Here is a 13,130-nt window from a genome sequence, read left to right on the forward strand (position 1 = left end):
GGAACTCTAATACAATTAAGGGTGAGATTCTTGGGCTAGTAGAACAGGTGACAGATGCAACTTGTTGCACACAAGGTGATCCTTGATTGAAGAGAGAAAAAACTGGAAATAAATATTTACTAGAAAGATGGACATTAGTCAACATTAAGAGATTCCAGTGCAATATTACTTGAGAGTGTGAATGCAGCTTGATAAAATCATAAGCTTTTAAATGTCATGTACTATGACAGAAATATAGAAAGCAAGCATGAAAAAGGAAAGGTGAATCAGATAAGATGTTAATTTAGCCATAGAAAGGTGGATCTCATAGAAGCAAGATTGAATCATCATCAGCAATGATTTCCCAGGATGATGTGAACAATGCTGAACAATCAGGGAGAAAATTCCATTCTCAGTGGAGCAAGGAATACAAAGAAAGACTTAATTGAGACTTCTAATGCTCAAGTTGATTAGACTGATAAACTAATTGACGCAACACATACAAAATGCTGCTGGAACTCAGCAGGCCAGGCAGAATCTATAGAAAACAGTACAGTCTTCGTTACAGACTTTCCAGCATTTTGTGTAGCTTGGATTTCCAGTGATTTTCTCATTTGTGATAAATTCATTTAGTGGGAAGTGAGACAACTAATACCCATCGTGCCTGTCTGCTAAGACAAAGAGAGAGAAGGGGTGAGCAGAGACAGAAGGAGAAAGGGAGAAAGAGAGAGAGAGAGAGGAGGGAAGAGAGAAAGGGGGGAGAGTGGGTTGGGGGAGAAAGGGAGTGGCAGTGACGGGGAGAGGGAGAGAATGAGAGAGAGAATTTTTACCTCCTTTCTAATTATTTTGGTCAGCTTACATTTATGGCAATTTCAATTGTTCTGCCATTTTAAGCATTCATTCTGCTAAATAAATTTTCATTCTTGTTAAACATAATTTTAAACATTTATGCATCATGAAATTGATTTTAATTTGTGATTATGGATAACTATTTCAGAATTTCAATATTCCTGACACATATGGATATATTAAGATAAATACATTAACTCACCTCAACTTAAATTTCAAAATTGGATTATTTGAAAAGTTCTGTAACTACAATTAAATCAACAGCTTTTCTTACTGAATTTGAAATACTGACGGCCATATAAAAATGAAAGGAATCTGTTTATACAGAGGACTGTGGCCTGCCAAAATTGGTGCCACACTTGCAAAACTTAACAAATGTCACTCTTTTCCCAATAAACCTACTTACTTTGGCCTTTGACAATATAAGTTTGAGGGCCTCTGAGTCCTCATTGAGGGATCAAAAGTGCAAAAGTGAGAAAGTTCAAGTTCCTGGGTGCCACCATCTCTGAGGATCTATCTTGGGTACAACTTATTGATGCAGTTATAAAGAAGCCATGACAACATCTATATTTCATTGGGTGTTTGAGGAGATTTGGTATATTACAAAAGACAGTCACAAACCTCTACATGTATACTGTGGAAAGCATTCCAACTGGTTGCATCACTGTATGATATGGAGATGGTGGGGGGTGGGGGGTGCTACTGCACAGGATCGTAAGAAGTTGCAGGAGATTGTGAACTCAGTCAGTTCCACTGTGGGTACTAGCCTCCATAACATCCAGGACATCTTCAAGGAATGATGCCTCAAAAAGATGGCATCCTTCACTAAGGACCCCCATCACCTCTTATTACTACCATCAGGAAGGAGATATAGGAGCCTGAATACAGAAACTCAATGATTCAGGTACAGCTTCTTCCCCTCTGCCATCAGATTTCTGAATGAACATGAACCCATGAACTGTACCTGACTACTTTTTTTTTACTACTTATTGAATTTAACTATTTATATATACTACAAATTTAATGCCATGTGCCAGTGATACTAAACCTGATTCTGATTCTGAATAGCATGTTAAAATCACTTTGGGGTTACTTTCCTTTCAATTTCCTCATTGTATTGAACATTATTCAAAAAGAAATTAAGACAGGACAGAAAATTTCAAGAAAGGCCACGATCATGGTAAAGTAAGAATTAAATAGTACCTAAATAACAATTGATGGTGATGGTGACAGAAGCTGCAGCATTATATAGTAAACAGAACAGCAGGAGGAGTAGAACAGTGTGGAGAACTGCAGCTCAGTGTTGGGATTCCTGCTGTTTCCAAATCACAAGATGAACATTGTGGGTTGTTTGAAGCAGGCAATGATGATAATGCATGAATATTTTAATGGCTGCCACTTAATCACCTTGAAAGTAAGTTGTCAATGCATGAATTATATTGTGGTTAACAGTGATAGAACAATCAAAAACGTACATGTGATTTACTTTACTGTGTGTTGCCACTATTCAATCTTAACTGACAAGTGTTGTCAGCTGCCATTATACTATTTTTTATGGTATTCCCGAAGGAAAGAAAATATGTATTTCCCCATAATCTTGGAGAAAATCAAGAAAATCAATACATCCAAAGATGTATGCATGGCATTCATTTACAATTATATTATGGGAAGCAAAGCAGATATTTTCACATAGCTAGATCCTAGAAGCAAAAACATAGTAATGGCCATATGATTATGGAAAATATAAGAAATTCTCTTTTGAAATTACTTTTTCGAGACTGTGATTGACTCTGATCTCAATGGTTATCATTGATACCATACTGTCTTGGATGGAGGGGTGAAGATATGTCTCCACCAAAGGAGGTGTAAGGCACTCCTTCCCTCTGATAACCTGTAGGTCAGTCTTGGGCAAGGTGTAGTACTTGTTCAGCACAACCCCCCTCCCCCAACCCGATCAGAGTTACATGAAACCATGGGAGCCGGTGAAGAATAGTCGTATGAGCAGCTGGTTCATATCACAAGTCCTGGTTATGTGACTACTGACATCAGGCTGACAATCTCTGAAGAGCATTGATAATGCCTGGAGTCACCTGTCTTGTAATGACACTATCCAGAAGAAGGCGATGGCAAACCACTTCTGTAGAAAAATTTGCCAAGAACAAAATGAACAATCAAAATCATCATGATTGCCTATGTCATATGACACGACACATAAAACGAGGGAATTTGCAAATCCCAGAAAGATAAATGGACGAACATGTGAGGCTGACATTGAACATGGTTCTCAAAAGATATGAAGGAAACTGCAAAGAACTTAAGTAGGGAACCAAGAGGGGTAAAAAGAGCAATGAAACGTCCTTACTGAGTAGGATTAAGGAAAATCCTGAGGCATTTTATACATACCAGACAACTGGGTGATCTGTTGGGGCACCCTTTGAGAGAAAGATAGTGTAGACTGATGTGACCGGAGTGAACACTAAATTTTCCTGAATGCAATTACTATCACTTCACTTTGGAAATTGAAGAAGAAAAACTCAGTTTATTAGAGAAGAAAGACACATAGCAAGGCAAATATAGTTCCTCCTCATTTAACAAAGGGCACTTCTGATTACAACATTTCTGGTTGATCTGCCACCCTTGTGCCTTTCATTGTCATTCTGAAGACGTGTAGTCCTTTCATCCGCCATCTCTTCATCTCTTCTGCTGTTTGTTTTGTCTCTGATCTTGGAGACATGCATTTCTCAGCTCCTTTGTCTCTTCCTCTCTTCTCCTCCTGTGCCTGTTGTTGTCATTCTGGAGATGTGCAGCCCTTTCATCCCCTGTCCCTTCATCTCTTCTGCTGTTTGTTCTTTGTTTCTGATCCTGGAGATGTGTGACCCTGGCCTCATCCGATGCTTGTTCTCTCTCTCTCTCTCTCTTTGCCATTTCCCGATGACATTTGGTGTCATCTCTTAGAGCGATAGAACCATAGAACATTTCAGCACAGAAACAGGCCTTTTGGCCCTTCTTGGCTGTGCCAAACCATTTTTCTGCCTAGTCCCACTGACCTGCACCTAGCCCATATCCCTCCATACTCCTCTCATCCATGTAGCTGTCCAAGTTTTTCTTAAGTATTAAAAGTGAGCCCACATTCACCACTTCAACTGGCAGCTCATTCCACACTCCCACTACTCTCTGTGTGAAGAAGCTCTCCCCAATGTTCCCTTTAAACTTTTCCCTTTTCACCCTTAACCAATGGCCTTTGTTTTTTTTTTCTCCCCTGGCCTCAGTGGAAAAAGCCTGCTTGCATTCACTCTATCTATACCCATCATAATTTTACAAACCTCTATCAAATCTCCCCTCATTCTCCTGTGCTCTAGGGAATAAAGTTGTAACCTATTCAACCTTTCTCTGTAACTCCGTTTCTGAAGTCCCAGCAACATCCTTGTAAACCTTCTCTGTACTCTTTCAACCTTATTAATATCCTTCCAGTAATTAGGTGACCAAAACTGCACACAATACTCCAAATTCAACCTCACCAATGTCTTATACAACCTCACCATAACATTCCAATCCTTGTACTCAGTACTTTGATTTATAAAGGCCAATGTGCCAAAAGCTCTCTTGATGACCCTATCTACCTGTGATGCCACTTTTAGGGAATTTTGTATCTGTATTCCCTGATCCTTCCGTTCTACTGTACTCCTCAGTGTCCTACTGTTTACCTAGTATATTCTACCTTGGTTTGTCCTTCCAAAGTGCAATACCTCACACTTGTCTGCATTAAATTCCATCTGCCATTTGTCAGCCCATTTTTCCAGCTGGTCCAAATCCCTCTGCAAGCTTTGAAAACCTTCCTCACTGTCCACTACACCTCCAATCTTTGTATCATCAGCAAATTTGCTGATCCAATTTACCACATTAAATTTAAAGAGTTAAATTTAAAGTTGACACCATCGACATCCTGGGCCACAGGATTACTAAAGACGGGGCAACCCCTCTGCCCACCAAGGTAGACCCGGTCTGCCATTTCCCCCGACCCAACACAATCAAAGGCCTTCAGGAATTCGTGGGTATAGTGAATTTCTACCACCGCTTCCTCCCTTCAGCTGCCCGAATCATGCGCCCCCTGTTTGCCCTGATGTCGGGTAAGGGCAAGTACATTACCTGGGACAAGGAGTCCGCCACCGCTTTCATTAAAACCAAAGAAGCCTTAGGAAATGCCATGATGCTAGTGCGTCCCAGAACGGACGTCCCTACCACCCTCACAGTAGACGCATCTAACACGGCAGTCGGTGGAGTGCTGGAACAACTCATCGAGGGTCGCTGGCAACCCCTGGCATTTTTCAGCAAACACCTACGGCCACCCGAGCTCAAACACAGTGCGTTCGACTGGGAACTGTTGGCGCTATTCTTGGCAATCTGACATTTCAGGTACTTCTTAGAAGGTAGGCCCTTCACCGCGTTCACAGACCACAAACCTCTTAACTTTGCATTCACGAAAGCATCCGACCCCTGGTCGTCCCACCAGCAGTGACATCTGTCCTACATCTCCAAATACACGATGGATGTCCGGCATGAATCGGGAAAGGACAATGTCGTGGCGGATGCTCTCTCCAGACCTAACATCCAAGCCCTGTCTCAGGGGGTAGACTATGAAACGCTGGCGGAGGCGCAGCAGGCAGATGAGGAGATCCCTAGTTACAGAACTGCAGTCTCTGGTTTGCAGCTTCAGGACCTCCCCGTAGGCCCAGGTGAGAGGACCCTGCTTTGTGACGTAACCACCAGCCAACCCCACCCAATCGTCCCGGCAGCCTGACGGCAGCGCATTTTCGACTCCATTCACAACTTTGTGCACCCCTTCATCAGGTCAACTGTGTGGATGGTAGCCAACAGGTTTGTTTGGCACGGACTCCACAAGCAGGTCAGTGCATGAGCCAGAATGTGCATGTACTGCCAAACAGCCAAGGTGCAGCGGCACACCAAAGCCCTGCCTCAGCAGTTCCACCCCGTCCACCGGCTTTTCGACCACATTCATGCGGATATCGTGGGCCCCCTGCCAGTGTCAAGAGGAGCGCGGCACCTCCTCACTATCGTGGACCGGTTCACCAGACGGCCAGAAGCGGTCCCGCTCACTGACACCACCTCCGAATCTTGCGCCTGAGCACTGATTGCAACCTGGGTATCTCGCTTTGGTGTACCAGCCCACATTACCACTGACAGAGGTGCCCAGTTCACCTCCAGCCTGTGGTCAGCTATGGCCAGCCTTTTGAGCGCACAGCTGCACCACACAACTGCCTACCACCCACAGTCGAACAGACTAGTGGAGCATTTCCACCATCACCTGAAGTCGGCTCTCTTGGCCCGTCTCAAAGGGCCTAACTGGATGGACAAGCTTCCCTGGTTCCTGCTCGGAATCTGCACGGCGCCCAAAGAGGATCTGCACATCTCGTCGGCCGAGTTGGTGTACGGTGCACCCCTGGTCGTCTCAGGGCAGTTCATTGCAGCCCCAAGGGGGCAAGAGGAAGAACCCGCAGCAGTCCCGGGCAGACTACGCGAGGGGCTCGGTAACCTGGCTCCCATACCCACTTCACAGCATGGGCAGAACCTGACCTGCGTACCCAAAGACCTGCAGAACTGTAAGTTTGTTTTTGTACGACGGGGCGGACATCGGGCACCGCTACATGCAGCCCTACGAGGGGCCATTTACGGTGATCAGAAACAACGGGTCCATGTTCATGCTGGACATTGGGGAGAGAGAGGAGGTTTTCACGGTGGACCGACTCAAACCAGCCCATGTGGACGGTGCAGCCGGTCGAGATTCAGGCACCGCAGCGCAGAGGCAGACCTCCCAAACAGAGTCTGATCCAGACTGAGGACATTGGGGGGTGTATCGCCGGTTCTGGGGGTGGGCTATGTGGTGACCCACTTCCCAGCGCACTCGAACCGGCTCACAAAGCAGCGCACGCCGGCATTGAGGCCAGTCCCAAAGAGGGCGCCAAGCCTGCTTCACCAGCAAGGGGAAAAGCCCCTGCGTGGGACGGGATTGTGAATACGTGCCCCCTAAAGCATTCCTGCCCGGGGAGGGCGGGATCAGGAAGGCTTTAAAGCGAGACCACGAAGTTTGAATAAACCCCCTTTGCAACTGCAGCTCACCGACAACGTGTTGTTATTTCAGCGCTGCGTGTAGCACACCGCTACAACCTCTTAGATAGGTACATGGAGCCTAGAAAAATAGAGAGCTGTGTGACAGAAATTCTAGGCAGGTTCTAGAGTAGGTTACATAGTCGACATAACATTTTTGGCCGAAGGGCTTGTAATGTGCTGTAGATTTCTATGTTCTATGTTGTAACTTGCTGTTCCCACTGCCTTTTGAAGAAGAGTGCTCCAATGATCCACGGCTATCTGAAAAAAAGACTCATCTCCAATCGAAAAAGATGATTCTTCATTGTAATCAAGCAGTAGTTTCTCACATGTTCTGTAGTTGAATTTGTTGGTTTTGATTCAGATGTCCGAAACACCTCAGAACTCATAACTGAATATGGCACATGTTACCTTGAAACGAGGGTTTGTTAAGTGCCTTGATCAATATTTCTATTGTTTAAAGTAGTCAACTAATAGGCTGGTAATTACAGTCATAGGGATTGTCTGATGAAACAACCTGTCACTTGCTTCTGGTGTCCATAAGTTGAATGAAACCTCCTGTAGCATCATTTCACCAGCCGAGGGAAATGTTTGGTGATCATCCCTATATAGCATCTACCAAAGCTGAAGTATAACCCATCATTGGATGCATACTACATAATGAGTCAGAATAGATTTTTCTAATTTAGAAATGCTGACTTATCACTTATCTCTAACACAATTGATATTTGGAACTTATCATGGAAGGAATTGAGAGCATGAACCCAGTCATATCCACAATTTGTGGGTAAATACTCTGCTAGCATAAACTGCTTTGACTAATGAACATTTTGTTTGTCATAAACATACAGTTAGCAAAGGAAAATGTTAAGAAAGAAGAATTGAAATTCAGATACAATGCTAGGATTAAATTAAAAATTTGTGAACCAAAGAATTTATTTAATAAATTTAGCACAGTGTTCAACAATTCAAATTTAACCATTTTTGAAGTTGTTAAGCACATAATATACTAAAATAATATATAGCACACATCAACCAACAGAGTAATGGAAGATTATTGGAAAAAGTTGTTCACCTACTATGCTCAGTTCTGACCCAGGCACTGAAGACACTGTAAGGATATCAGCAATGCTCTCTTTGAAAATTCCTCCAAATTCATGGAAAGTTCAGTGAAACAATGTCAGTGTCCTTTCTCAAGCCACAGTATGGTGCCTTTAGTTACAGTTGTTCAACTGCTTTAGCATGCAGCATCATTTACATGCCAGATTCCAAGTACATGATCAGAACTGACATTCAATTTTGAACTCTGTGATGGGAGAACATTACCAAGTGGACAGAGAAACAGATCTTAGATATTCTAAAATCCTTCTGGAAGAAAAATACATCCTTATTGACTCCAGGGACTGCCTGGCCCAGAATTGCTTGAAGTGGAGAAGATGAGTTTGAATGGTATTTATTATGAACCTGGAATGAATGCAACAGATGCCCATGGAAGCTCTGTGTAAGCAGCAGAAGTGCATTGACTCACACGCAGTTACCCACCACAGGGCCCTCCAAACCCAAAATCTCACTCTCAAGATCTACCCAAGGAGGAGAAAGATTTTCATAACCACCCACAGAGAAATACTGATGAACAAATGAGAGATAATGCTCTTGAAAATAATTATATTGCACAATTATTTAGGTAGAAGATAAGGTTGTATTTTTTAAAAACAAGAAACATTTTCAAGAATGTCTTTGTGTTGTCAAGGTTGATTATAAACTCTTAGAAAAATGAAAAATAAAAGCTCAGTTGGAAGATAATGGAGAAAAAACCTCTGACAGTAATTCCATTCAATGCTGCTGAACAATTTGTCATTTCATTTTTGCACTGGAAGATTGGCTGATAGTTTCCTGTGAGGCTGATTATTGACCACCTGTGACAGTGGGGAGTTAAGAGCTTTAGGAATTCTTTCCTCTCTGAAAGAACATTTCAGAAATGGTGCTCTAAGCGACTAAGTGGACAAATGTGGGCTGCAAGTTTAGTTCTGTCCATTGCCAAAGGATTAAGACATCTCTGTGCTTCACGGTTGTAGCAGCACAATTCAGGAACTTCATTACATTTGTACAAATTAATTACATGTAGCTTGGCAAGATATTAGTGTTACTATGAATTAACTTGTACAATGTAGTGCCATGGCTGGAACTCTCATATTGATGGTCAACTGCAGCTCGCGTTGGATAAACTGCTCGGACACGGAAATGGAAATAACATTCCTCCCATGATAATTTGGAATTTATGGTAGAAAAGGTAGATATCTTCAGAGAAGATGGGAGTGCTGAGGGAGCATCCCAAAGATAACTTTCCCTAAGCAACAGATAGAAATCTGTTTCATTGTGGCAGTGCACCTGAACTATTGATGTCTGCTGCATTGGACTGCCTCACAAAGTTGTCAGTGATGCTAGATCCTCTTCAAGTTTTTCACAAACAGGACAACATTATTGTTCAAGCCAGTCATTCTATTTTAGGCACTTTATTTTGCAGCACCTTTGCAAATTAATGTGTTAGCAGTAAAATTCACAGATGTCATCCTTGTGATCCCAAGAAACTTCCTGTGCCTGCACATTATCCACACTGAACCATATAATCGAAAGTTTTATCATACATCTTCTGTACTATAGGATGCCAATACTATCTTGTAATTGATTCTATGCAAAACAAATACATATGTAATACTATTCATAACAGGATTAATATTTTAGGCAACAATATACGTTATTCTGTTCTGAATTACCACCTGTCTTAACTCTAAAGAAAACTGTTTAAGCTGTCAGATTCATACCATCTTTTGGCAGAACAACCCCTGTGCTATCTTGCTCAGTTTCCCCAAAGGCTGAAAACTTATTGTCCCTTACAAACACATCAAATTCACTTTGATTTTTTTTATCACATAGTACAGAAGTGGTAAATTAGAGTCATCAATGAACCTGCTAACATACCATTATCATATGGAAGGAAACCAGAACACCATGCAGCAAGTAAAGTGCACAAATTCAGAACAGAGAGCCCCAGAGATCAGAATAAAAAAAAAAGGTCCCTGGAGCTTTGATGTAGCAGAGTTAACTTTCATAGTGTCATGCCATCATGACAAGTCTTAGACAATTTCTCAGGAGTTCAATTACTTTCTTAATTTTACTAGATTAATTTGAACAACCTATCTTCACAATAAAGCCCTCAGTAAATTGAGCAGGAACTTCTGGAGTCACAGTCACATAGAGATCCAGAAGAAAAGAGCAGAGACACCCTGTCTCACCAAAACGTCTGCTTCAAAAGTACCTGGCCTCTTGATTTGATGCCAACATGCATGAAGTTGCTGAGTTTACTGCATGTCAACCAATGTTAGGGCAAATGCTTTTAAATTCAAATGAGTATATAAAATGTTTCTGGTCAATATGGGTCCCTCACAAAACTGTTTATTTCACTTCTTTTACAATGCTTTTTCATCTTAGATATTTTTTCAGGAACTGTTAGAGCCTGCAAATTACAGTTTGGAGACCAGCTGAGTGATCCAGTGCTTTACTGTCTTCGAGATGATTCTGAAAGGCGAGCACAAGTCTTGAAGTGAAGAAACTACGAAACAAGATGCGAGCCAACATTTGATTCCATTTCACCAATTAAAGCTTCCATTATTTGCCAATGAGGAAGATTGAAACATCAAGGAAAATGTGAAGGCAAGTGTGGGTTCAGTGCTGACTTCCTGCCTTTTGATCACTGATGGGATTTCTCTGCTGCCTGAGGCAGAGCCTCTGTGGCTTGTCACCATGCCCGGAGGGTACACCTCTGCGTTTGAGTTGTGTCTCTCTCTTTCAATGTCGGAGAATGTTATCAAGATTCTGCATTTATGGATTTCTTCAATCTTTTGGTTTTTATATTTTATGCTGTCACCCATTCTTCCTCATTGCTTTTTAGTGCAAAGGAGGAGAGAGGTTTGGAGGTTGATACTCTTACATTTATGTTAATTTTTTTGTGGGGAAGGGGATTTGGGCGCTGATGTTCTTGCTGTGTTTTGGGGAAGGGGGGTGTTGGGATGGGTTAATGATCATGTTGCTGTTTTTTTGTGTAAGGAGATGGGTTTGCTATTTTTCTTTGAACTGATTTCCATGGTTTTCTTTGTTTCATGACTATCTGGAGAAGAAGAATCTCAAACTTGTATACTACATACAAACTTTGATAATAAATTAACTTTGGTACCTTTGAAAATAGTAAGTCTTAATTACAACAAAGCAATACTGCTGCAATGAATATTTCACTTTACAAGTATGAGATTTATGCCTTCAGAATTTATTTATGAATGGATTTCTCATTTAATCGTTTACTTTTTTTGATAACCCATCAAATGCTGACTAAACTCATTATTTCTTTTACCTGTTCAGTCTGTTTTCATTAGTAGATTTGTGAAACAATTAAAAATGCTAATTTAGATTTTCATTTAGATATTATATTTTACAGGAAGAACTCACCATTCGATTAATTGAAGAAACATGTATTGCTTACTCTGTCTACTGGTACATACCTATTAAGGATTTGCATTTATTATATTTGTCCTGACATTCATAGCTCAATCTTGACTTTATGCTGATTATTACATGCCATGTGATCCACGTATGATAGGGCTCTTCAGACAAGCTTGACCCAATAGTCATTGATTGCAAATAATAAAACACAGGACTTAAAATACTCTACCTGCTCCTGAGCATTTGGGATTTTTGGGTGCTTCATCCGAATGGTCAAGACAGTCAAAATCCCCATCACATTCCCAAGCAGCATTGATAAGACATCTTCCATTGGCACAACGAAACTCATTTTGCTCACAAGTTTTGTACTCTAAAAATCCAATTAAACAAAATTACTTATACACTCCAGAATAATAAAGCAAGAAATATTTTTAACAAATCTGAAATAATGTACCAGGATTGTTGCTCAAATAGGCGGGAGGGCATGTTGGACTAAGAATATCTGGATACTACAACAGGATAAAGGTAAATTGTGTGAATAAGTGAAAGCTTGTCAAATAAAGTTCAATGTAAGAAAGTGTTAATTTATGCATTAAATATGGATAATCAAAAGTGAGATCTTTATCTAAACAGCGAGAAGTTACAACCAAACAAAATTTAGTTTGATCTAGGGACACAAAGCAGCAAAGGTTAGCAAGCAGCTTCAGTAGATAGTGTTGCAATTTTCCATGCCATGAAGCTATGTCATCTATACAAGCATCAAGAAATGCAACTTGGAAAAAAGTGCCACCATAAAATCTGTTTTCACCTTCATGAGAAAATATTTGGATTATGAGAGAAGATAAACATTATAAAATTGATGGTCTTAAATTATGGAAGAATACATTGGTTATGTTCCTATGAAGCATCTTGGGATGCATTACAACATTAAGTAAGTTGCATAGATCGGTAGCTTATAAAAATACTTAAGAAAATGCAAATATGATTGCAAAATATTATTTTTATACTCCTATTTTCTGGGTTCCTTTGGCATAAGACTAAAAACATTTTAAATTTCAGTGATTTGTTTAATTCTTTAAATTATTTAAAAGTGTCTCAAGTGTTTAATTTGCTTTATTTATTGACCAAAACTGTTTTAATAATTTAGTTGACACTTAGCAAAGCTGAGCCCTTGTGGCTGTCAAATGTTTCCTGAAGAAACATTTTCGTGGCAGAGAACTATTTTTTGTCACTGCATTATGATATTCATTAAGTTCCTGTCACTGATTAGAGTTGTGATCTAGGACCATCTGGCCCCATAATTTCAATCTTTGCTGATCCGGAAGTAAGTAGGTTTCCAACTCAAGAGGAACTGAGACATTACATCAATTGCAGAGCACATTTTACTCCTCTTATACTTTCAAAGAATTCACTAAGATCAGTTGAGCATGGAAACTATCCCAACTGCTCTTCGTATGCTAAGCTCCAAGATGCTTTTTCTTACATGAGTCAGAAAGAAGCATAATTTCCTTTCTCAGGAATTCAGGAATGATGTTCAGATGAAATACAATCAAGCACTATCAGAGGGTATATTTACTAGGCCAAAGTTGTTTGTTGCTTCCTTGAGGGGAAAACAGGTAGAATCCTAATAACATTTCCTTGATACAAGAAAAAGATATAAGTTGTTGAGAGAACATTTAGTTTTT

General features: G+C 40.8%; 1 protein-coding gene across 1 annotated transcript in view; it reads right to left on the minus strand.

Moving 5' to 3' along the window:
• Positions 1-13,130, minus strand: part of LOC132394768 (low-density lipoprotein receptor-related protein 1-like) — a 1,611,265-nt gene that overhangs the window by 279,210 nt on the left and 1,318,925 nt on the right. The window contains exon 55 of the mRNA XM_059971176.1: positions 11,675-11,815. Within this exon, the coding sequence (XP_059827159.1) occupies positions 11,675-11,815 (141 nt within the window). The remainder of the gene's footprint in view (positions 1-11,674; positions 11,816-13,130) is intronic.

Source organism: Hypanus sabinus, chromosome 5 (genome assembly GCF_030144855.1).
Source record: "Hypanus sabinus isolate sHypSab1 chromosome 5, sHypSab1.hap1, whole genome shotgun sequence".
Lineage (NCBI taxonomy): Eukaryota > Metazoa > Chordata > Chondrichthyes > Myliobatiformes > Dasyatidae > Hypanus > Hypanus sabinus.